Source organism: Molossus molossus, unplaced genomic scaffold, assembly GCF_014108415.1.
Source record: "Molossus molossus isolate mMolMol1 unplaced genomic scaffold, mMolMol1.p scaffold_m16_p_1, whole genome shotgun sequence".
NCBI classification, from domain to species: Eukaryota; Metazoa; Chordata; class Mammalia; order Chiroptera; family Molossidae; genus Molossus; species Molossus molossus.
Genome location: NW_023425344.1, coordinates 111,630,992 through 111,656,977, shown reverse-complemented (window position 1 = coordinate 111,656,977; position 25,986 = coordinate 111,630,992). Strand labels below are relative to the sequence as shown.

General features: G+C 40.2%; 1 protein-coding gene and 1 long non-coding RNA gene across 2 annotated transcripts in view; both read right to left on the bottom strand.

The window, feature by feature from the left end:
* The window catches only part of RSU1 (Ras suppressor protein 1), a 185,086-nt gene that overhangs the window by 86,244 nt on the left and 72,856 nt on the right, over positions 1-25,986 (bottom strand). Inside the window, exon 8 of the mRNA XM_036252448.1 lies at positions 5,138-5,270. Coding sequence (XP_036108341.1) covers positions 5,138-5,270 — 133 coding nt within the window. The remainder of the gene's footprint in view (positions 1-5,137; positions 5,271-25,986) is intronic.
* On the bottom strand, positions 6,480-25,576 carry LOC118624299. The gene is made up of 4 exons (XR_004958351.1): positions 25,450-25,576; positions 17,895-17,991; positions 7,260-7,443; positions 6,480-6,528 (listed from the first exon to the last, which is right to left on the bottom strand). It is a non-coding gene; the product is annotated as an uncharacterized LOC118624299 (long non-coding RNA).

Here is a 25,986-nt window from a genome sequence, read left to right as displayed (position 1 = left end):
CCTGGTCAGGGCCATGCGGGAGGCAACCAATCGATGTGTCTCTCTCACATTGATGTTTTTCTTTTTTTTTCTCTCTCTTTCTCTCTCCTTCCCACTCCATCTGACGATAAGTGGAGGAATGTCCTCGAGTGAGGATTTAAAAATAAACAAACAAACAAACAATCTGTCAAAAGCTTTAGGAAAAAAAACTTTCTTCATTTACATATCTACTATAAAGAAAAACTGTTTTTCTCTGGTTTAATCTGAGCTACTTTCAGATATAGTAAAGAAAAAGAAAAGTCTACATTGTTCTGCATACTGATCGTCACTATATAGAATTCACTCGCTACTAGAAAGGTCCTGGCAGTTTAACCTTCTCCACCATCCTCCTGTGGTATTTATAAAAACCATCTGCTAGCTCTGTGCATCATTCATACTTCACCAGAAGATAATAAGATTTATATAGCTTTTGTTAGACAAAATCTCTTCTGCAAAGGGCTGTCGTAAAATGAATGAGATCACCGATTAGGTTGAAATGCTCTAGCCTTGTAGTAGACCAGATAAGTCCGTTATTTTAAGGATCTTCTAAGCCACTGACTCAGAAGTCATTAGAGGATGTGGTAGTTGTTTAATAAAGCCCATGTATGTTCATAATAACCTCTTATAGTAGGTTTGTACACATTACAGGCAAAAGAAAACATTACTTAGTTTTAATTCTACAAGTAAAACAACTTGAGAAACAATAACAACAGTATCCTTCCCTACAAATCAAACAGGATGATCTATTTTGCTCAATTTCTAGTGAAGAGAAATTGCCTGCCTGTTCCTCACCATTGCTCACCACTCACCAAGCATTGCTTTGTTACAATGTTTCCATTAACTAATACGAATAACCATATAGCCAGTCTTCATTTAAGATTAAAACTCCAAACAAAAGAACAAGTGAGTGTGGCACCTCTCTCTAGGGAGGAAAGGAAGTCACAGGACAGGAGGAATGACAGAGGCAGCCTCTGCGTGTGCCGCCCTGCGAACAGGCTGCCATGCTTCACAAACTGCAGCCTTCACGAGGACGCCTGTTTTCCAAATGCCTCTTTCAACCGACACGTTTTCAGCCCAGCATTTGTCAAACCTCTCCTTTTGTTAAGAGTTAACTTGTCATCTTTTACAATGGCTTGAGGTTTCTATCCACCTTCCCTGATGGAAATGTGAAAAGTGTGAGTTACTCCCTTTCACAAATAATCTTGTCAAGAATCCTGACTCCAATCTGACTTCTCTTATGGGGGAAAAATAATCTACGTTCTGAAAACGTAACAAGTGGTGACTATTCTATCATAGTTCTGCTTCATTAAAATAAAAGAGGTCATACAAAGAGACAAGGACCATCAAATAATGCATGAAGAGGTGACTGCATTTAACTTAACAACGGCCTGAAAACAGAAATGTGCTTGTAGAGCTTGATCCTCAACCACAAGCCCAAGCACATGATTTTACTTTCACGGGGAATCACGCATAATGAATGGGCAACACTATGCCACCAGCCAGCATGTTCCCTGTGCTGATAGTACACTAAAGGAACAAAGAGTGACCCCCTGAGAAATGATGAGGAAGACATGATGAATGCCCAAACTGTACTCAAAAGAACCACCTCCTGAAGAACTATACCCGACATCCTCCCAGCCACACCTCCCCACACCTCCTCTAGCTTAACTGCACCAGTTTATCTCCTCAGCAAGTTAAATCATTTCACAGGATTTTAATTTTTCCTAAACACTAACTTCAACTGTTTTGTTTCAAATGGCCATGTCTGCTCTTGGAGTCCATTAGAGCAGGGAAATCAGATAATCCATCTTCTCTGACTGTCGCTGCTCTAGACTCGGAAGGTCTCTGAGGGTGTGCTCAGAACATGAAGGTCACTGTGAAAGTCGACCACAGATGTGAACGAAAATGAAACATGCTGGTCAGTTCTTTACTCCTTTCATTTAGCGAACAGCTCAACTGGTTAAAAAGGAAAGAGATTCACTGGTATTTTCAGTGCCAAGACAAAATTAAAAACGTGCTATCATGATAGTCTAAAGATCTATATATAACAAAAAGGATTTTTTATTGGATGAAGGTGTTCGTGGTTTACATAAAAGGAATTGAAGACTGGAAACTACAGACTTAAGACTAGAGATTTATGACTAAGGTACTGAAAGTGAAATTTGCTTTAAAAAAATATATAAGTATAATGAATACATTGCCTTTTTGAAGGTTGCTACATGTACAACTTTCAAAAAATAGCCTAGTACCTGCTAATGAAATAGTATTTTTTTCAGATAGTTTAAAAGGATACAAGAAGTCCTCTAATTATGACGTGCTGCTAAAGAACATTAAAAAGTGTAGTTAGGTTCTAGTTACATGACAATGCACTTTTTGATTTATAGTAAAAAAAAAAAAAAATTTAAATTTTAAAATGTAATTACTATACGGTAATAGGTGTATATATACTGTATTCATGTAAGAAACTATCTTAAATTTTAAAAACCAATGAAACATCATCGGGGCATTTTTATACAAGTATTTTTTAAAGATTAAGATTCTGATTTAGAGCCTTTCTTAGTTAAAAGTCCCTATTTCTGGCTGGTGTGTTCGATACAGGCGTGAGGAGAACTATGGGAGAAGGGGCGCAGGACAAGGCTGACCTCAGGAAGTGGGCGACCGCTCCCTCCCCAGAGACACCCCTCTGGGCTCCCAAAGGCCCCGCCCCGAGGAGTTCCTGTCAAGTGTTTTCTCCCAGCAGAGGCTCTCTTACACTTCTCTAAAAGCAGTGAATGGGGTATGCCCTGGTCCCCCTAAAAAGGGCACAATGAGCCCTGGCTGGTTTGGCTCAGCGGTAGAGCGTTGGCCTGTGGTCCAGAGAGACCCGGGTTCGGTTCCCACTAAGGGCATGTACCTCGGTTGCAGTTTGTCCCCGGCCCTGGTTGGGTCGTGCAGTTGGCAACCACTCAATGTGGCCCTTTCATGTCGATGTTTCTCTCTCTCTCTCTCCCTCCCCACTCTATCTGAACAAAAAATGTCCTCGGGTGAGGATAACAAAAGAAAAAAAAAGGGGGCACAATGACTCTCCAATGCTCACTTACGCTTTTTAACACTGATTTAACAATATAAAAGATAATATAATTCTCCATGAGAAAATCAAATACAAAAAGTTATGCTAGTAGGCAAATTGCTTAGATCACTCCAGTTCCCAAATACAGGATGCCAGTAACAGAGATAAGAATATATGCATCAGATAGGTTAGTGATTAAAATGCAGTGTCATGTATTCCCCCTCAAATAACGTACCAATGAACTCACTCAAAGCAACACGCCTCTCATTCACCCAGAATCCTAACCACCATCAAAAGAAAGAACTAGTCTGCAGTAACGTCTAATGGTGACTAATTGCCTAATAATGACTGAGGTAATACAAAATTAACAAATTCACAACTTAATCTTTTAAAATTAGAAGCACTTTTATATGCAATATATTCTAATTCTCTGTACATTCTAAATTAATGTATGGTAAGATTAAAAATGGTTAATCAGAATAATGAACAGTATTTTCCCCCATTCTGGATTAACAGGAGCTTGTCTGTGTACTTCGCTGTATGTTAAAATATATACAATGATTTTCTAAAACAATTCCCTACAAACCAAGCTATAAGTAGCTTCCCATTTACTAACAAAAAATTAAACCTCTATCTCAAATCGATGATAGCAATGATTAACAATTTAAGAGAACAAAATGAACAATAATCAGCTAATTTGCAATTACATTTTCACACATTTTCATAATTAACTAAACCAATTTCCAAGGAAGAGCTATATTCATAGTTAAAGGAACTAAATATCTATATATTGCACGTAACTTGTGGCTCTGAAACAATCACACACCTCCTATACTTTTCTCATTTTACTGTAAAGGTAAGTCTGAAGATACACTGTCAATGTCGCAGCAGTATCTTAAAGAAATCTAAACCATGATTTAAGCTGCTTTCATATATGAACACATGCTATCATTTTGGCAATTTCAGTACATCCAGCTTTAGTGCCATCGTTCTTCAGCGCTCATCTCCGTGATGCTGTCAGACAGGAGGCAGGAGCGTACTAGGCCCCAGCTTGTGTGCCCAGGAGCTTGGCATCCAGGAAGAGGCTACAGGACCACAGCTGGCCATTTATAACCAGGGAGCCTGCCCGTCAGCCAGCACTGCCCACGGCCCCGACACAGACATGGCAAGGGCCACACTGAGTGTTGGGCAGTTTTGTGATACCAAAAAGAGAGAGAGAGAGACTCCTACCTGAATGTGACCTCTAATTTTCCTCTAATAGTTGGGATGTTAAATTCTTAATGATTGGTAACAAACACAAAAACAGATTAAACTTGACTATGGAGTTTTATGTCTTTTGCTTAAAACTAGAAATGACTATATTTCAGCATTAAGGGGTCACTAAAGCATAAGATAAATGATCGTCTCAATATGGAGGTGGGGGTGGGGTGAGGGGAAATAATGACAGAAGATATAACAGAGCAGATGGGGCCGGGAGAGCTCCTTCCAACCAGGACACACTGAGGAACAAAGAGGTGAAAACAGGCTTTAGGGTGGGCTCCTCACCATGGCCTTTGACCTGAGGTGAAGAGTTGAGGGATTCTGACTCTGTCCGTGACTTAAGCTAGCTGCCCCCTCCTCTTTTTCTGCCTTTCCCTTTTCTTTTAGAGATATTACCATCTCACTAGAGTAAAAGTTTCCACAGAATACAATGATGCAATCCTAGTATTCTCTACTTATTTTATAAATAAAATGCTTAACAATTTTGTTCCTAACAGCTGTTATTCTTTGCATTAAAAAAAAGTATGTTCTGATCTTAGTGTGTCTGGCAAATTTCCTTAGTGTCATGACTATTCAACTAACATAACTTAAAAATTTTCTAAGCAAATTTGGTATAAATTTCCTTTGATAACATCAATTAAAATATCTATCAAGATAAGACAATTACTACACTTGGTTATTAATAAAACATGTAAAAATGCTATGAGCTAACTGCCACCAAGACAATAATGTCACATTATAGTTTTTTAAATGGCATAATTACAAATACTATAAAACCAGTGTACTACTTTGGACTATTAGGCTACTTACTATTTATACGTCTCTGAACGGATGTATTCAAAAACGTGGGACACGCCAAGCTGGAACTGGTCAGCAATCGGGGTAACCCAGGGATTGTTCTCTGCTTTGAATACTTGCTTCTGACCAGTCAGATCCAAGTTTCCTGAAAAGATGGAGAAGAAAAAAGATGAAGGTCCTTTCATCCTACAAAACAGGACTAAGAAGTCTTGCCCAGTGACCACAGCACAATCCTAAATACCTTTTAGTTAATCTGATTTGATTTTTAAAAATTTCTTACCCTAAGTCATCACTAGTACACAAGCAATTAGTAGCCTAGTTCAAGACTTGAAGAAGAAAGAAAAGAAGGAGGGAGAGAGGTAGTAGAGGGAAGGAGGTAGGAAGAAAGTAAACTCAGAATTCTTACAAAGGTAGTATATGCTTTATTTTTCTTCGGTATTGGCTACAGAGACTAAAATGACTCCATCCAAAACTAGAAGTGCTATTGGAACCTCCTGAAATTCTATCTTAACAATGTGAATCACTGCTTGTCCAATCAGAACTAGACCCATCCAATCAACACCACCAGTGACATCAGCCAAAGAACAATATAAAGAGAGATAAAAATATTGCCCAAGTAAAATTTTTATTACGTTACTCAGGTACCAAAAGACCATCTCAGAATCAGCACCAAATGGATCTCATTAACATGGTTATAAAAGAAACTCACTTTTGTAGAGTCATCAGTTTACAGATTCAAAGCATTTCCTCATTTGATACTCCAGCAATCCCGGGGGTCAGTTATTTATATTACTTCAGAGGTGAATAAATAGAAATGTGGGGAAATGGTGTAACAAGATCAGAAAATGTCACAGTGAGGATATGAACCTAAGGCTCCTGACTCCAAATCTCATATTCTTTCCATAATGTCTGGTGAAGCTATTGGTGTACATGTCTGTCTAGATCAAACCAAGGATGAGTTCATGAAACAGCATAAAAAAGCCAACAAGTGCCACTATTTGCTGATGATCAGTCAACTATTGGGGTGGGGGGGTATATTCCAACAGGCAAGAGACAGTGTGTGAAGGAGCGTCCCATAACTTGCTGGTTTATGAAGGGGACAAGGACAGAGAAGCTAAGCAGCAGAGATATATGTGGTTTTGCTTGACACCAGCCTCACCAAAGGCCTTTCCCTAAAAGTCCCACTGAGGAAGTAAGTCCTTTTCAGACTCCAGGTCCACAGTCCAAGGCTTTTTAAACACAGACATCCAGCAATTCTTCTTCCCAGGATACAACCAGAGTAACATATTTATCCTATTCTGAGGTTCTACTGCCAATTTTGTCATAGCTGATAACTTGGGATAGTGAAAACATTCTGGGATGCAAGTATATCACGAAGCACAAAATTTCCCAGCTGATCTGACCTTTAGAAATAAAAACAAATTAATATTTTTACTAGGATGATGCTGTAATATTTCTTCTTAAAACAAACAAACAAAAAATTGATACTTTGGATCCATCTTCTTTTTGTTACATAAACTTGTAACTATTCAGAAAAATAGAGAAAGGAAAACCCAATATTAAAGTGATTAAAATTTCATAAAATGCTTTTTTTTTAATCCTCACCCGAGGACATTTTTGCATTTATCTTCAGATAGAGTGGGAGGGAGAGAGAGAGAGGAAGACAGAGAGAGAAACACTGACGTGAGAGACACATCGACTGGTTGCCACCCACACAACCCCAACCAGGGCTGGGGACAAACAGCAACCAAGGTACGTGCCCTTAGCGGAAACTGAACTCGAGACTCCGGTCCGCGGGCCAAGGCTCTAACCGCTGAGCCAAACTGGCCAGGGCTTCATAAAATGCTTTTAAAGAAAAGAGATATTACCAAATATCAAGAGGGAGTAATTCATCATGACCTTTCCAAAGTTACTTAGAGTGTGTTGGTGTTAAGTACAAAAATAAGCAGATACATTTCTCTCCAAGATTATCAATAATGTCAATTTCCTCATCTTAATGGTTAAACATCATTAGTAAGATATGAAATCACTTGGGAAGTTAATGTGCTTTATTCTCTAAACCATGAATCAGAAAACTGCCAACAGCAAATGAAAAGCTAAGAGCTGCATTAGTCTGCTTAGCTGGGCATCTTACCTGGGTGCGGCCTTGCCTTTTCTCTTCTTCGTTTTTACCTTTACTTGGGGAGTGGGTTTTAGCATCCCAAGAATGAAACCAATTTGTTTAAATTTCTCTTAGGATCTCATTTGCTAAACTCTTATGTCCTCTCTTCCATATCATTCATTCTCTTAGTACTTCTTTTTTCCCATTTCCACTTTTCCTAAAAATGAACATGATAGAAATTTCTGGAAAAGTCTTCCATTTAAAAAACAAGTCTATTTCTAAAGTGTCCTGTTTTAAATGCACAGTGTGTACACTGCCCCTCTTCTCAGGAAGGATGATCATCGAGAGAAGGGCCTACACCAGGCGACAGCAAGCATGCTGTAGCCATTCACTAATAAGTTGGGGGTGGGGGCGCTAGAGGTGAGCACATCTCTCTTAAAACACCTAATGAACAACATATGCTTACATGTTATCATCTTTCTGCTTTTAAACCCCACCCACTGGCATCAGCCTGGAATCAACTATGAAAAATTACAAGAGCTTTGGGAAAATATATGCAATTCAAAGTGAATAAGAAAAAAAGAAAAGAGGTCATGGAAAGCATAAATTGCATGAAGAAATGAACCAAATCCTAAGCAAAGAGGATCTCCCTGTTAGTGGCTTCTTGTGCCCTAAATACCTTTCTTCCTCATCCCCCAAAGTTAGCCATCCTAATGAGAAATACAGCCTAAATTTCTAATGGGTAGAATCTGATCTGTGGAACATGCATCTGGACCTCCTCATCATTCACACATTACCATGAATTAAGTCAAACGGATTGCTTTCTTCCTAACATCTGGTTCAGATAGGGATCAAGGGAATATGACTTTTACTCTGGGAGGACAAGGGGGAAGAGGAGGGAAGACAGCTGTATTTGGAGCACAGGGCACTTCTCATCACGCTGTACATTCAAGGCCCTGGCTCAGGGTGAAGGCAACGTGGACCAGGGAAACACTCTAGGAAGGACCCCAGACAAGCCTCAGCTAGTCCAAATCTGTCCAGGGATGACTTCCATGGGACAGTGAGAGTAAGACTCTTCTTCCCCAGGCTGTATCACAAGCTCGAAAAGTCCACATATGCTATGAGCAATGCAGGTTTTAATTATCCTTGAAGTTACAGGTGCCTATTTCTGTGGAAAAGAAGGGCCTGCGTTCTACTACCAACTACCTATACCCCTACTTTGGAATGTATACGGCCTCTTGTTAACTTATTGAAAGCCTCTTACTAAGCCTGCAGCCTTTTGAGTAATAATCCTCTAAAAATGATATACTAGATTCTATGCTCCCTGATTGCAACACATGGAGACAGACCTAAGGGAATGCTGCCAGGAAAGGCCAGCCGCAGTTCTCTGGGCCCTTCTGTCTGCAGCCTCTCACCCCCGGAGATCTGTCAATCCTTAGCAATGTCTCCATTAAAGTGCTGTCAATGGAGACAGAAGAGGCGTAGGGGATTGCTAATGATGCCTGCTAACTGGAGCAGGCAGGAGATGCTGGATGCGGGCTGGACACACTCCCTTCGGGGACCAGGAGTCTGATACCGATGTCTGAAAAGTCAGGGTACACTGAAAGGCCCAGCTGTTCAGTTTAGTCTCGAACAATGCTACCCAATCACATGCACTGGAGTTTCATACAGCGACCAGAAATAGGGAGCCTAATAGAAAAGAATGATTCAGGTTCACCGGGGGAAGCAAAAAACCCCCAAAACAATAGCTCTGTCGTTGACACTGTTTTTTTTTAAACAAAGAACCGTGAAAGCCATGTTTAATGTCCACAGCAAACCTGAAAGCAGGCGACTATTACAGGTGACAGAGATGGAAATCATGTGCGGCAAACCGAGCACTGCCTTTTCAGAGTTATCACCAGGCCGGGCGTAATAGGGCGTGCTTATTTTGTTTTCCAACTTAATGTCACTGGTGGAGAACACAATACCTGCTTCTGTGCCGCTGTAATCCTCCCAGCCGGCTATTTGTCTCTGGCTTTCCTACCTCACTGAGCATCAGCCTGGAATGCAGCCATTTCAGAAGAGGTTAATATAATTAGAGTAAAGCTAGGCCATTATATTGTAGGAAAAGATGACACCCGTCTCATATTGGCCTAGCAACAAGTTACCCTTGCCTCAGCAAAGCTCATCTGTCAGCTGTCGGAGGTAGGTTCCCTTTCAAGTAATAACATGCAGGAAGCATCTCAGCCCACTGTCAGGCAGGCTGCAATCGCCCGCACCGCTGCACGCTTCAGCGCGTCCAGTTAGGAGCCCTCACCCGGCTCCTTTATTAGAAGCCTGGGCGGCGCTCTGGTGCTGTTCTAACAAGGATCAGGCAGCAGGATTAAGCACTGTGACGGAGGGGATCTGATAGCTAGAGAGTGGTGTATCTACAGACACACTGGCTGGCTCCCAGACAGAAGCCCTATGCTCACTCTTCAGTGGGATAGCCCAGGCCACCGGGGAAGCTAGCCAGCGCCCTGATTAGTGATGACCTTCTGACCGATGCTGCTATGAACATCATGTGTTACTCAAGAGGTTTATTCTGCAATTGCGAATTGGATTTTCCATTTTATTACCTGCAAAAGGACCACATATGCTTCATATACAGTAAGCTTTGCTGTGCGACTGTAATTTTGTAAACACTAAATCATGCAAAACAGTCACTCTTTCGGGTTATAAACGTGACTGAATGCAATGAGCGATTGCAGCCCCATTAATAAGCATGCTCATTTTCACTTATGGAAGTTGGTTGTTTTCATAAGCAAGCACATGGTTTAGAATTCTCCCTGAGTATTCAAAAATCCTGAAACGTATGGCCAGTAATATTACTGATCGCCTATTAAGCCGTTTAGGGGGTCTGAGCAAATTTTTCACATCATCAAAGCAGGAGTCCCTCCCTATACCACAGAGCACTTTTTAAATTAATTCACTATAAAAGCCAGGCTCTCACATTCATAAAAATCTAAGGCCACAGTCTAAGAAGGTAAAACTAGCAAACCCTGGCTGACTGGGTAGTCTATCATTAGATTACTAGGTTTTCCCAAACCCAAGTAATTACTCACCCTGAAGGGGTCTAGATGGGACATGATGACAGCTGCAAGTTCACCTCTGCTCTGCAGTGAGTCCACACACAGAAGCTAACCACAAGTGACTCCAGCACAAAATGAAAGCTATGTTTGTAGCCGCTCCAGATATAAAGAGATATTCTACACATAAATCTCTGAAATTCTTATTACTAGGTAACAGGCCACTAATTACAGAAATGCATGATTATAGATAATAGCTGAAGATAGAAGGTTCCTACTTTTTCATTTCTTTAGCAACACACTTTACTGAGTGGAAAATGACCATAAGGCTTACGAAAGTATGCTAATACTGTAATAGTAAATGTTTGTAATAGTAAACCACTGGAAACAACCAGAAAGTTCAACCGGTGAGAAGCTAAATAATATATGCAACAGCCTTATAATAAAATGTTATTCAGTAATTAAAATAGATGAAATAAATTTGTCTGTACAGATTTAGAAAGAGGTCTATACTTTAATTAAAAAAAACAGTTTGCTATGATTTAATTTTTGAAAAAAATACAGAAGAAATTCCATATATGTGTATGAAGAAATGTGTTGTGAAAAAGAGAAAGAAAAAAAAGAGAAGGATACATACCTAATTGTAAAGGCTGGTTTCCTTCAAGAGGGGAAATGAGGGTGGGACAGGGATTTGAACCAGGAGAATAGAGGTAACGTATTAATTTTCGCTTTTGAGAATTCCATGTGATTACAAGTATGAGTTATCTTTATAATTAAAAGAGAATAAAGTGCATTGAAAGGAAATCATCAAAAAACAAATTCAAGCCCTGGCTGGTGTGGCTCAGTCAGTTGGAGCGTTGTTGTCCTGTGCACTGAAAGGTTGCGGGTTCGACTCCCATCAGGGCACACACCCAGGTTGTGGGTTTGATCCCAGTCAGGGTACATATGGGAGGCAACCTATCAATATTTCTCTCTCTCTCTCAAATCAGTACAACATATCCTTGGGTATGGATTAAGAAAAAAAAAAAAATTCAAGATACAAGGCACACTAATTAGTACAAAGGACTGCATGTTATTTAAAACAGCATCATCTTACTGCGGTAAAACCCATGCTTCACAGACGATGGTCTATGAAGCCCTAACTGGAGTGAAAAATCTAGGTCTGAGGCTGCTTCTGTCTGTGCATCGTCCATGCAATCACAGTGAGCTGGGAGTCTCATGACAGCCCTCAAATGTATTCTGTGGGGTATTCGAGCACACTGTCATTCTGGCAAGTGTCTGCTTAGCCTTTCTGGCATCACATTGTTAAAATAGGCATTCTGTTCATTTAACAATCACAGTGCATTGCTGCTCTATGAAACATGCTTAAACGAACCGTTACTCATCTGTTTTAAGTAGAGAGAGTACAAGTTAAATGAAAAAGATTAAAAACAAAACAAAAAACACCCTGCCAAATAGCTCCAACGAAAACAGCATCCAACTTAAGTTATATGTTGTTGTAAACAGGACCAGAAGCCCATTTACCAATGAAGAAAAATAGCATTTTACTTAGTTTTCCTGTGATGCTCTTCTTGGCCATTTGGTGTCTGCATTCCACAGTGCGATGGAACAGAAGGGGCTCTCAATCAATTATAATAAATATGATTACCCAGCAACAGAGCAATGGGCACCTATAACACACACCACCATAATTACTTTATCTTGCAAGTTTCCTTCTATGGATATTAAATAAATAATTCCTGTTTCAAAACTGATATTCATGTAGGATTTCCCAACTATTATTCTAAGTGTGGGAGGTCTTTTTTTTTTTTTTTTTAAATCTTCCTTCCCTTCCCTTTTTTCCTCTCCCTTCCCTTCTCTTCCCCTCCCCTCCCTCTCCCCCTTTCTTTCCAGTGGAAGGGAGGGAAAGAGAGAGAGACAGACATCAATGTGAGAGAGACACATCTATTGGTTGCCTCCCGCACAACCCTGACCGGGGCTGGGGATCAAACCTGCAATCCAGATACGTGCCCTTGACTGGAATTGAACCTGTGACCCTTTGGTCCTTAGGCCGATACTCTAATCGCTGAGCCAAACTGGCCAGAGTGGTCATCTTATTCTGCTTGCCAGATTTCCTTTGTTAATGGAATGCTATCAAGTCTAGACAAAACCCCAGTAGATCTGGCCAGGGACCCAGTGCCTGATCACAATACATCCATGGACTCTGTGACCAAGAGACTTTGGATAAATCCCTGTGCTTTTCTGAGCTTCTGTTTCCTCATCTGCCAAAGCAGGGATAACAGTACTAACTGACAGGATGGTGGACAGGTGCCAAAAAGCATGTAAACTGGTTCTGTAACCCGGAAAGCACTATATAAATATAATACTATTCTTTAGATTATTCATTATCATTTGAAGTGAAATCTGCAAAGGAGAGAAAACATATATTTAAAAACATGTTCTCCAAAACAGGGTTTGCTCAACAAATTCATAATCTCCTGAATGCACAATAATATGCACGGTGGCACTCTTCTGGGGAAAGCGCCCCCCCCACCCCCCATACACTTCTCAAAGATCCATGATCAAAAGTAGAACTAAGATAAAATTTATGTACACCTATTTTATTTCCTAGAAGGCTGAAAGATTTATGAACAGCAGCAGCCTCGGGCGTGGCCTGCGGGTGGTGCCCAGAGCACACTTTCTCACTCTGGCCCCACTCAAGTTCCCCAGTTCACAGGGACCGAGTTCAGGACATCCTTCTGACCACCTGGCGTGCTGCAAATGTCAGCACCAAGGGAGCCCCGTTATCCTCGAGACCCCAGGGAGAAGTCACTGATGAATGCAACACAAACTAAAACAAAGATATGTTCAAAGAGTAAGTTTCAGTAATCACAACTTTTTATAGGCTCAAACCAGCCTTCAGCTTAGCTCCCTAAGTTCAGCTATACAGGTTAACCTCGTCTCACTGTGCTTCACAGATGCTGCATTTTTTTTTTTTTTTTTTTTTTTTACTAATTGAAGGCAAGACATTACCTCAGTGAAAAGATTATGACTTGCTTTATCGCAACATTCACTTTATTGTAGTGGTCTGGAACTGAACCTACAATATTTCTGAGGCATGCCTGTACAGGATGGCTGCCTTATAATAACATAACATTTTTTTCTGCTAGTTTAGCATTTACTTAACATTCTATCTCAGATCCCTTCAACAATTCCCATCCTACCAATATTTAACATTAGTAATAGTGTTAGTTAATTGACTTGTGAAACTAGACAGAAACAATGTGTTGCTCTCTCCCTAGAAGGTCCTCCAGCCCTCAGTTAATCCCTGAAGCCCCAGGCACAGGAGCTCACCACCATAGCCATGTTGTCTAGTCATTCCTGTTCCACAGCACACCTGTATAAGAACTGCAACACCCTTTCAACAAAACATGCAGGGAAGCCCAGCCAGTGTGGCTCAGTGGATTGAGTGTCATCCCATGGACTGAGAGGTTCCCAGTTAGATTCCTGGTCAGGGCACATGCCTGGGTTTTGGTCTCCATCCCCAGAAGGGGTCGTGCAGGAAGCAGCCAATCGATGTATCTCTCTCATATCAATGTTTCTTTCTACCTCTCTCTCCCTTCCTCTCCCTCTAAAAAAAAAAAATCAATGAAAACATATTAAAAAAAAAAACAGCCCTGGCCGGTTTGGCTCAGCGGTTAGAGCGTCGGCCTGTGGTCCTGAGAGACCCGGGTTCGGTTCCCGCTAAGGGCGCGTACCTCGGTTGCAGTTTGTCCCCGGCCCTGGTCGGTCGTGCGGGTGGCAGCCACTCGATGTGTTCCTTTTGCATCGATGTTTCTCTCTCTCCTTCTGTTCCTCTCTCTCCCTCCCACTCTACCTGAACAAAAAATGGAAAAATGTCCTCCGGTGAGGATTAAAAAAAAACAAAACAAAACAAAAAAACATGCAGAGATGAGGGGCAGGCAGTATTAAAAGAGAAAACTTTAGAAATTAACAACCTTAACAGTTATAATTAAGAGAGAAGATCCAAGACAGCATCTGTCATTTACTTTTGTGAGTACCAAAATGTAGGGCAATACAAAGATTAGAAAACAAGAACAATTCAAAACATGCTCCTACCAAACTCACATGTATTCAAAAGGACTGTAACTCCTGGGGTTGGCAAGGGTTCCAGGAATGGACACTTTGTCTTACTCTGCTGGTTAGAGTACAAATTGGCACCTCTTTTCTTAAAGGTAACCTGGCAATATATATTAAGAACTATAAAAATGTTCATATCATTAGAATCAGTCATTCCACCCTAGTAATAAATTTACACTAAAAAAATAACCATATATATTCACAATAATTTATGAATACAAATTTCCAACTTTGTGTTGCTTATATGCCCTTTGAACATCTGGAAACAACTCAAATGTCCAAGGGGTTGATGAATAAATTATGAGCCATTCACAGGATGGTACACTGTATAGCTATATGATTAAAAATGTTTTCAAATAAAATTTAATGACATGGGGTAACGATCATGACATAATGTTGAGTTGAATCGTAGGCTGTAAGACTAATATAGTATTATCATACTTTTTAAAAACAAGTATATACACATATGAATAAATAAAAGACCACAAGGAAACATGATCATAATTCCAACTGGTTATTTCTGGATGGCAGGTCATGACAGTTACCCTTTTCTGTGTTCCCCAGATTTTCTAAAACAGTGGTTCTCCTCAGTGTGCATCAAAATTTCCTGGATGCTTTGTTAAAACCTCCAGAGTCTTTGATTTAGTATAACTTGGGTTAGGCCTGAGAGTTTACATTTCTAACAAGTTCTTAAGGGATGATGATTCTTCCAGTCCAGGGACCACACTTAGCAAAGTCACTGTTTATTTGTAACAATAATCCTGGTAATCATTCTACCATGTATATGCATATCAAATAATCCCATTGTACACTTTATTTTTTCCAGCTTAATTTCTTTTTATTGAACTTACTGGGGAGACATTGGTTTGCAAAACCACATAGTTTTCAAGTGTACAACTCAATAAAATATCACCTGCACACCGTATCCTGTGCCCATCGCCCCAAGAAAGTCTCTTTCTGTCTCTATACCACCCTCTCTTTGCCCTCTTCCACCTGCCCCTTCACCCCTTTTCCCTCTGGAAAAAAAATATATACAATTATATTTGTCAATATTCATCAATAAAGTTAAAAATATTTTAAAATAAAAATATTTTCATTTTAAATAAAACATAAAAAAAACATTGAATCTATTCAGAGTATTTAAAAGAAATCTAAATTTTTAGATACTATTAGCAGTTCTGTTAAAGATATCAAAAATAAACCCACAAACCAATGAACACTTACCATTACCATCATCATCATCACAATTGCCGTTGTTTGTTGAACGTGTATAAAGTACAGATGTCACTTCAGGAGCTTTACATTATTCCAAGAAGCCACAACAATCTTGCATGGGAAGTATTACTATTATCTCACTTTATTTAATTAATTAATTTATAAGGACATTCTTGCATTTATCTTTAGATAGAGCAGGAGAGAGGGAGGAAGAGAGAGAGAGAGAAACATCGATGTGGGAGAGACGCATCGAGTGGTTGCCACCCACATGACCCCATCCGGGACCGGGGACAAACTACAACCGAGGGACATGCCCTTAGCGGGAACCAAACCCAGGTCTCTCTGGACCGCGGGCCGAAGCTCTAACCGCTGAGCCAAACTGGCCAGGGCACTAATATCTCACTTTAAAAAAGAAACAACCACTCATATTCAGGGACATTAAGACCCACACGCAAGGGCACATGAGTGGTGCATGGCAGAGCTGGCTTCACAGCACAACTTATCTGGCTCGTCCAAGGCCCTGCCTCACATTTCCTCTAGTGCACAAAGGTATTGGGATGGTCAAGTAGTCAACAATATTGTGACGTGGTGTAAAGAGCACTATTGGAGCCTCACCCCCACTCAACAGCCCAGAAGTCTAACACCAGAACCATTTTGTTAGGGCTGAAAGCTTTGTTGCTTCCAGGAATTTTCTTTTTAAATTAAAATACCCTGGCAGAAAAGCAAGTTAGGGTGATAACACTTTCATTAATGTGACAGAGTGAATATTTTTAACATGCTGCAGTAATATAGACACGCACTTCCCTATTCAACAGTCAAAATGCCATCCAGTCAAGGAAGTTTTTGTTTAAATTAAAATTAATTAAATTTAGAACTATATAAATTTATTTTATATCGTTTTTTAAAAGAATAGAATCTCATGTAATTACACATTGAACAAATCAGATGTAGGAAAATCACTCCATGATTACGAGAACTGAAAGTACCCAGGGGAAAGTTCGATCACAGAAAAGGCAGAATAGGTTGGAGTCTGGGTAGAGCATCACAGACAAGCCATCAGGGGCAGGTTAAGGGCAGTGTGCCAGGGCCAGGGTGTGAATGTTGGGGGCAGGAGTGGTATATTGTTATCCATATTTTTAAAAATGGAAACGTCTTCTCTATTGCAGAGAAACAGCCATGATTCATGTTTCAAACTGTCCGTGGCTGGTTATAAACACTTCTGAAAGGTCTCACATGTTTCTGACAGCTTCCAAAAGCTGCTTTTAGGTGAAGCCACAAATGGGAGGCAGTGGGATTACTCCCCCTCACTCCCATCTCCTGTCACCTCCCACCACGCCAGGGTACCAGCAGCACATGAAGACACTAGTTAGATATGTCTAACCAAGCAGACCTGAGACTCCTCCCTTTTCACCCACATCTGCACTTCATGAGATTCCATAAGCACAAATACGGGCATCTCTTGCTTTTGGAAAGTTCACGTTATACCACTATGATTTTAGGAAAGACCGACATTGGCACTTGTTTTGCTAACTGAATGAAATCCAAAGGGTATTCTCATTTTTACAAAAAAATGTGAAAAGTGAAAGCAGCATCCTGTGTTGTGTTTGCATGAACCTTACAGAGACAGGGCACACACCCAGCAGCCAGAGCAGCCCAGCCAAGATCCTTCCCTGGGAACCATCCTCGGCATCTCAGCATCAGACACCAGCGCTTTGAACAATGCCGGTGAGCATCTGTGCTTTATGTCTATTGATTCTGTTCGCAAGACAGGTCCTGATACATCAGAAAAGCCCAAGAGATGTCACAAGGGTGTTAAGCTTAGCGTAAAACAGAACATAGCAAGCAAATTTGGTAGGTTATTTTTTGGGTCTGGGAACACTTGAAAATCTTTCCATGTAAATTAATGTTAATTGCTTCTTTGCTTTAGGCCATTTAGGCTTACAAAAGTGTTCACAGGCAAGTTCTGCTGTCAGGTAGTGGGGAAAACCTGTATACTAGCTGGAACATTTCTTAAAGAAGGAATCGACCATAAACCAGATGCAGGTTCAACTCGAGAGCTCATTCAGGGAAATGTGGAGAGCGTGAGGTTAGTGGGAATGAAATCTTAAACATATCCAGATTTTTATCAAATTTTAATTTCCAAATTATGTAAAAAAAAGGGAACTGACTTCTTCGCTAACTTCATAGGGATTAAAATGCCAGACAAGTACAGACTGATCCAATCAGTGTGACTATGAGTACACAGGCTTAATAATCATCTTAATAACCTTCCCAAATGACAACTTACCTTTTTAATGCCCATCCTCCTCAAAAACTATGCCAGTGTTTCAACCAGTAGAAACAATGCTGACGTTTAAATGTCGCTGGAATGCATTACAAGGCACCTGCTCATATGGAAGTATGAAACAAAATTAACTCTATTTTTTATTTATATATAAATACCCTTGAATCCAATTTTATTAAAGGTTAAGTAAGGGATCAACCTACTACACAAAACCTAAACTTAAGTTATATGTAAAAATGGCTTGTTTCGGCTTTGCTTCCCAATCTAGAGCTTATATTTTTATTACTTCGGTGCCATGTGTTCCGCTCTCTGAAGAGGCTGTAGATGGTAACAGTGCAGATATCATGTCACATAAAATATGTGCTCAGATAATTAAGAATTCTGAGTGACACAAATGCTAAGTCTCCATGAAAAAGTGCAATAATTGCAACTGAATTTCCAGTGAATTCAAAATTATTCACATTAAAAAGGTGTCAAATGTTTTTTAGGTTATGTATTAACAATCTATTTTAATATGTTTTGATAGAACGTTTTTTCACTTATTTTCAAGTTTAACAGTAAGTTTAAAGTACAAGACAATGGAAAGAAAACATAGCTACCAAAAACTAGTATTTTCATGTGTGCAAATACACACATACACACACCCTACTTCAGAAATAGAGTAAAGGCAAAAACTACACATTATAGCAGAAAGAATATAGTAAGGGAAAACAGAAAAAAACTGTTGATTCTACTTCTATAGAAAACTATGCATTTTTTTCAATGTAAGTGATAAAGGGCAAATCAGTACCCCAAGAGTATCTAGTGCAAACACAGAGTTAAGAAACAGGCCAAAGACATAACGTAATATGTTTTAAAAACTTTAACAGTAAGACTTAAGAAAAATCAAAGCAAAATAACTATGTCACTCAAGGAAAAAAAAGTCTACCCCATTACCAAGGATCTACTTAGACAATTTACCAGTCCTAACATATGAAAAAGCATTACCTATAAATAACAGAGAGAAAATGGAGATTTAGCACAATTTGGGACTTGGGTGAGGATGATTACATCATGAATTTGTTTCCAGTATTTTTGGAAAGACAGCTATCTTGTGTTAAAAATATAAAATACTGTCACAGTTAACACACAATAAAAAAGAAAAGTACTATGATATTGTACTCAAGGGAAAACAATCAACAAATACAAAATCATTTTCAACGTGTGAAGGTGTTTCAAAAGTTCAATTTATTTACCCCCCGCTCCCCAGGGAAAGAGCTCAAATGAGCCCAGCCCTGGCGTGGCTCCAGGCACTGGCACTTCCAAACAACTCTTCCTACCGCTACTGTTCACAGTGTTGCCAGCCCCCAATTCCCAGCTTGCTACTGCAGTTCCCCAAGTTCAGGCTATCCTGGTATTCCTTATTCTCATCATAAACACTGTTATCAGAATTAATGTATTTTCATTGGCAAGTGTTATTTTAAACACAAAATAACCATTAGTAAATTTTTCATGTGTCACTTTATTTAATCTTCATGATTAATCTTCTGGAGAACTAAAGAGATGTTCAAAAGGAAAAAATTAGGGGGTAGTAATCTGACATCAATGAATATAAAAAAATGGTGCCCTATGGTTTAATCAAGAGCCAGGTGCCCCTAGTCAGTGACGTAAATTTAAAATAATAAACAAAGTCTAGGATCAACAAACTAAGCTCTTCACAGTGGCCAGAATCATGGCTTCGATTATTAAACAATTATACTTCATAAACTGTATCATGCACAGGACGTCCAGACTCACTTTCCATCAGACAATGTGTGACTTACTTGTGATGACCCAAACTCGCCATGGCCTTTCCTGCTTCTGAACCTACGCGGATGTCCACTCTCCTGCAATCCCTGACAAGAGGTACTTCATTCTGTGTCACCTCTTCAGAGAAGCCTGCCTAGACTTAACCCTGTGATCTTCATCTATCACAGCACTTAACTGTATGTTTCGTGGTACTTATTACATTTTATAATTATTTTGTTGGCTTTACTTTTTTCTTTGGTTTGTTTCTCTCACTTCACCGTCAGCTCCACGAACACAGAAGCCACGGTGGCCATGCCTGTGCGGAGCATGGCGCCACCTTGCACACCCCTCGTCTGGTGTCCTCCATGCCTCTTGCAGCGCCGTCTGCGGCGTCTGTCCTCCCACTAACAACAAACTGGAGCTATCACCGAATGGTCTCCACGTCAGCTTCCTAAACAGGATGGGCATTTTTCTTACTCGTTCTTTTTTCCCTGGTGTCTTGCATCTGATAGGGATGTACTTCTCAAATGAAATGAAGTTTGATCCCTCTAAAGATGGCTTTCATGTGATCCAGAGGAAAAGGGTTTTAAAAACGGCTGTACTCACCCAGCCCCTACCACAAATGCTGAGATGCCCCTTTGCCGCCACAACTGGCAGTGATGGCGCCAGAGACGCGAGCGAGCCGGGCACGGAAGGGCCCGGGAGGGAGGCTGGCAGCACTGTCACGAGCACTCGGAGGTGTGTCGAACTGGAAGACTATTAGTGTTTGTTTATATGTGCAATGCAATGTCACTCACACATGAAAAGGAAACACAATTCTTTGGCTTACGTGATAATCTAATAATTCAAAAATGGTGAAAATTCTTCTTTTGCATGTATGTACCAGAGACCAGCCTACATGCTTTATGTATATAATTTCAGGCCTTGAAGGAACCTACGAACTAAGGGGGTGCCTCACAGTTAAGGAAAATGCGGTCCAGAGAGAATTCATTACTTCCCAAAGGCCACAGAGCCACTATGTGGTAGAGCTGGGATTCATCTAAGGTGGCCCCTCTCCAGGCCACGGGCAATGGTCAGAAAGGACTGGTTTGTCTGTTTGCGCATTCTTTCCTTCTCCCAACTCTGACCATTTTGACTCTTTCCCCTCTCTTCCCTTCTAAATTAAAAAAAAAAAAATCAAAACAGTTATAACATACTTTGATGTGTGTTGGGGTCAGGACACCTGGCTGCTTATGCCTAAAATAGTACATAACCATGTTATAATATAAAGCATATAACACATCATATAAAATATCCTTAGTAGCAAATAAACAGATATATTTTCAGAATATATCTACAAATAGTAAATAAGTATCAAACAGAAATACACCAAATCACTAAATCACTACATAGTGGTCAAATTACATAGATGATGTTTGACTATTTTACAATAGAAAACAACAGGTATGATACCAACAAGGATAAAAAAAGTCCTATTAACTGTACAGCTAACTCAGGTTAAGCAGAAAATAATCTATTCTTGCTAAACATTTTCTCATGTACTGGAGTTTCCCATATTGGTAAGTCTACTGGACAGAAAATAATTATTCCAAGGCGTACCAGTCTCTTTCATGCGTGTGTATGTGCACACACACAGGTCCAGATATCACACTGGTTTTCAGAAGTTGTGTCCTATGCCACTGTATTAGTTTTCTAGGGCTGACATAATAAAATGTCACAAACTCGGTGGCTTAAGCAACAGAAATTTATTATCTCACAGTTCAGGAGGCTGGAAGTCTAAGAGCAAAGTGCCTGCAGACGGGGTTTCTCCTGAGGACGCTCTCCTTGGTTTGGCGGGTGGCTGCCCTCTCCCTGAGTCTGTCCTCACATGCTCTTCCCCGTGGCAGTGCATTCCTGGAGCTTCTGGGTGTGTTCAAATTCATAAGAAGAGCAAAGTGAATCAAGACCAACCCTAAGGACCTCATTTTAGCTTAATCAGCTCTTTGAATACATCAGGTGCTGGGGTTAAATTTCAACATATGAAGTTATGGAGGAACCCAATTCAGCCTATAACAGCCACTATCTTTATTTTCTTTCTTTTTTAATCCTCACTCAAGAAATTATGCTTATGAATTTTAGACAGAGGGGAAGGGGTAGAGAGGGAGAGAAACATCGATGTGTGAGAGAACACTGATTGGTTGCCTTCCATATGTGCCCCAACAGGGGATCACACCCGCACCCTAAGTGCCCTGACTGGGACTCTAACCCAAAACCTCTTGGTGCACAGGACAATGCTCCAACCTACTAAGCCACACCAGCCAGGGCTCTTTATTTTCTTAATAGCTAATAACTGGAATAGCAGAAAGTCTGCCCTACATATCTGGTTCTAATTAATTGAGGTACTTATTCAAAAACATTTGTTTGGTAGTTTGTGTCACAAAGATAAAGAAGAAACTGCTCCTAAGGTGCTCATGGTCTAGTGGTTCAAATGGATAAACAGGCCCTGGATGGTGTAACTAAGAGGTTAGAGCATTGGTCTGCACACTGAAGGGTTGTGGGTTCAATCCCTGGCCCTGGACCTGGGTTACAGGTTTGCTCTCCAGCCCTGGTCAGAGTGTGTTTGGAAGGCAACCAACAGATGTGTCTCTCTCACATTGATGTTTCCCTCTCAACTCTCTTTTAAAAAAATTAATGGAAAAAAATACCTTTGGGTGAGGATTAACAAATGGATAAACAGGACAAATAATCAGAACATAACAGGTACTTGACCCAGAATGCAAATGGCCACAGAGGTTAGGAATGACCGTCTAGGGAGGTGATACTTAACCAGATCTTGGTGGAGTCTCCAGAGAAAGGGAGAGATCTCTGTAGGCAAAAGCTAATGCTATAGTGAAAACTGGGAAGCATGGGAGATGAGCCTAGATTGTAGGCAGGGGCTAGAGCAGCAGGGGCCTTGCCAGCCACACCCAGAAGCTGGGGCTTTATCCACACCTGCTGTGAGCCAAGGCAGGCGTGGGAGCGGGAACCCTCCATTTGCTGACAGAGCCAGAGCGCTCAGGCACTGTGTGCAGAGGGCAGTCTTCAATGCACAGGCACACTGGTACGTGGCCTCGAGCTGCTTCCCGAGCAATTTGTTCCTGATGACAGTTGAATGATTTATATAATGTTCTTTATAAATCTGGCTTGACCTGAGACTAACTCTTTAATGTCAACATGCTCCTAGACTTGGGTGAGAAATGGGTGGGAAACAGCTCCGTGTGCCAATAAATGCAACGGGTAAACCATGCTCTCGTGTTCCTTAGCCATGTCTATGAATGGCCATTCAAGTCCCAGACGCAACATTACTGACACAGGCTTTGTACACGTCATGTACCCTCTCTGTGTCTCAGCTACCTCATCTGCAAGGTGATGACTGTGTTTACCTCACAATGTTACTAAAGAATTAAAATGCTTTAAAAATGTAAGACTTTTATAACAGTGCCTGGCACACAGAAAGTACAACAAAAACATTTGAAAGTATTTCATTACTGCCACGGTGACTGCTGTCACTACTCTACTATTGCAACAAAAAAAGGTAACTGAGAACTCCCGATCTAGAAAACTGATTTGAAAAAGTATAACTGATACCAGGGCTTTTACTTGGCAAATGCATGCAAGGTGCCACCAACCTAAGCACAGAATTCAGGAGCAACAGCGCAAGAGCACAGTGCCAGGGGTGTTCACTGTGATGTCCCTGTGGAATGCCAGAGTGAAAAGAGCACCAGGAAGTGAGGCATACAGTCTAGAACATCAGGCAAGAGGAGTAGCCAGGCTGAGGATATGGAGTTAGAACTCCTGAATAAAATGATTCACGATTAAAGTTAAGCATCTTCAAGAAATAGGCCTAGATAACATTTATAGATGGGCCAAACAGACAATATCCCACCCAACAGAGATTAGAGAGAACCAAGCTTTCCGAAGAGCCCACTATTTTTAGATAACTCAAACTACTCTATCTTCATATAAAATATATCATTTATTATATTGACATAATTTGAGCAGGGGAGTAAAGGGCATGGCAATCTGACTTCATTATTTTTATTGGCATTTTCAACCATGAGTACTATTTTGGTGGGTTGGAAAGAGGATACAATCAGATATAAAGGTTAAATTTCTCTTTAAGTATACCATATCTAGTATTTTGTCATCCTTTAGATGAAATATTTCCTCAAAAATGTTGCTGTCACTTTAACTCTTTAAACTGTGTATATTCTTGAAAGAAGTACTTCTCCTTTGTAAATGTTAAGGCCCCATCTTCAGGGGGCTGCCAGGTTGGCACCAAATTATACACAACAGAGCAAAAACTACCTCAGTACACAATCCAAGGAAGCATAGGTGCGGGAGCTCGGGTGGCAGTTTTCAGATGCTTTCTGATGATGAATGATAATATTAAGCTCCTACTCAAAGGCAGCATACAATAATTCTCCATTCCCTGATATTAAAAACCTATAAAGGAACATAAAGCTAGACTCAAACTATAATTTACCCCCTCTGGTTAAAGCATGCTTCTGAGATCGCCAGCCTCAAAAATGAATGAGATGCTTCAGACAGGGTGTCAGGTGTCAGGGCTGATGCAGGACAGAGGAGAGAGGGCCTATACAGATACAGACACAGGGCGGGGCAGACACAGTGCTGGGGTAAGGAAGGGGGAAGAATGCAGGCTGAGATGGCACCAAAAGGAACCTTAATATGGAACCACTATTCTTCCATATTGGTAAATCTGTACTATTGATGTTAGATTTTTAAAACACTTATTCCTAAGGTAACTTAAGAGACATACAGCTGAATAGGATAAAATAAAAGCATTTTTCTATATTCCCCCTGCTTTAAAACCCACTGGGATAAGGGAGAAATTATTTCTTAAATTAAAGAAGTAAAAAGTCACCACTTCATATTATAAACTATAATAGTAGTTGAATAGAGAATTTAGACTAAAAAGAGGGAGAACATTTGTAGTTGACACATAGCTCCTCAGAATTCAGACGTAATGTAGATTTTTCTAACAGTCCTAGGGAACCCAGTCAACAGGAAATGCAAATCAAAACCACAATGAGGTAGACCGCACACCTGTTACAATGCCTGTATTCCAAAGACAACGACAATACTTATTGGGGATGTAATGTACAGCATGGAGAATACAGTTAATGATACTGTATTGTATATTTGAAAGTTGCTAAGAGAGTAAATCTTAAATGTCCTCATCACAAGAAAAACATTTTTTAACTAAGTGTAGTGATGGCTGTCATTATGCTGTGCATCTGAAGCTAATCTCATATGTCAATTATACCTTAATTTTAAAAAAATCAAATGCGTCTCTGGTCGAAGCACTGATATCTAAGGGTGCAGGCTTGCTAGAAGGACAAAGGAGCAGGGACGGTCCCCGGAGAAACCCTGTTCCACAGCAAACAGAAGAGGAGCAGCAGGGGAAGCTGCAAGCAGCCACCTGGACTGTCTGAGAGGGAAAGTGAGGGTCCAGCTTCTGCACCCTGAGAACCTGAGTTCCACTGCTGGCCCCAAGTGGCTAAGGACTGAAAGTGAGAGGGATGATGCACAAGCAAATACACAGTTCAGATGAGAAATGGGACTGATGCATAGACAACTCATGTTATGGAAGCAACGACAATGAAATACAGCTATATGCAACAATGGCGATAAATCTCAAAACATAATGTAAAGAAAAAGAAGCCAGAAAACATCCCGAATGGTTCCATTTCTATAAAATTCAAAAACATCAAAACTAAGTAATCATATTAGAAATTATCAGAATGGTTACCTTGGGGCAGAAGGAAAGGCCTAATGATTGACTGAAGCCTTGAGACTGGTGATACTCTATTTCTTGACCTGTGTTGTTGTTGCTTGAGGTTTTGCAGGTTGATAATTCACTGAGTTATAAGCTTATGTTGCATGAACTTTTATGTATGTGTGTTATGCTGCTTTAATAAATATAGTGGGGGAAGAGAGAGGAAAAGGACAAAAGAGAGGAAGACAAAAATAGATTAAGCAATCCTATAGGCATCTTAGTAAAAGCAAGTCACCAAGCAGAAAAATTAGGCTGACCTCTGATATCTCCCTAGCAACATATAATGTCAAAAGACAATGTTTACAAAGGTCAAGGAAAAGAAAAGTTTATTCGAGATTTTTATACCCAAATTATCTATCACATAAGAAAGGGCACATATTCTCAAGTGTGCAAAAACTCATGATATAAAATAACCTCTTTGAAAAGCAACTACTTGACAATCAAATCCAGCCAATTCAACAAGTAAAAAAGCCATCAACCTATTTTAAAATGTAGTTTAACAATATAATT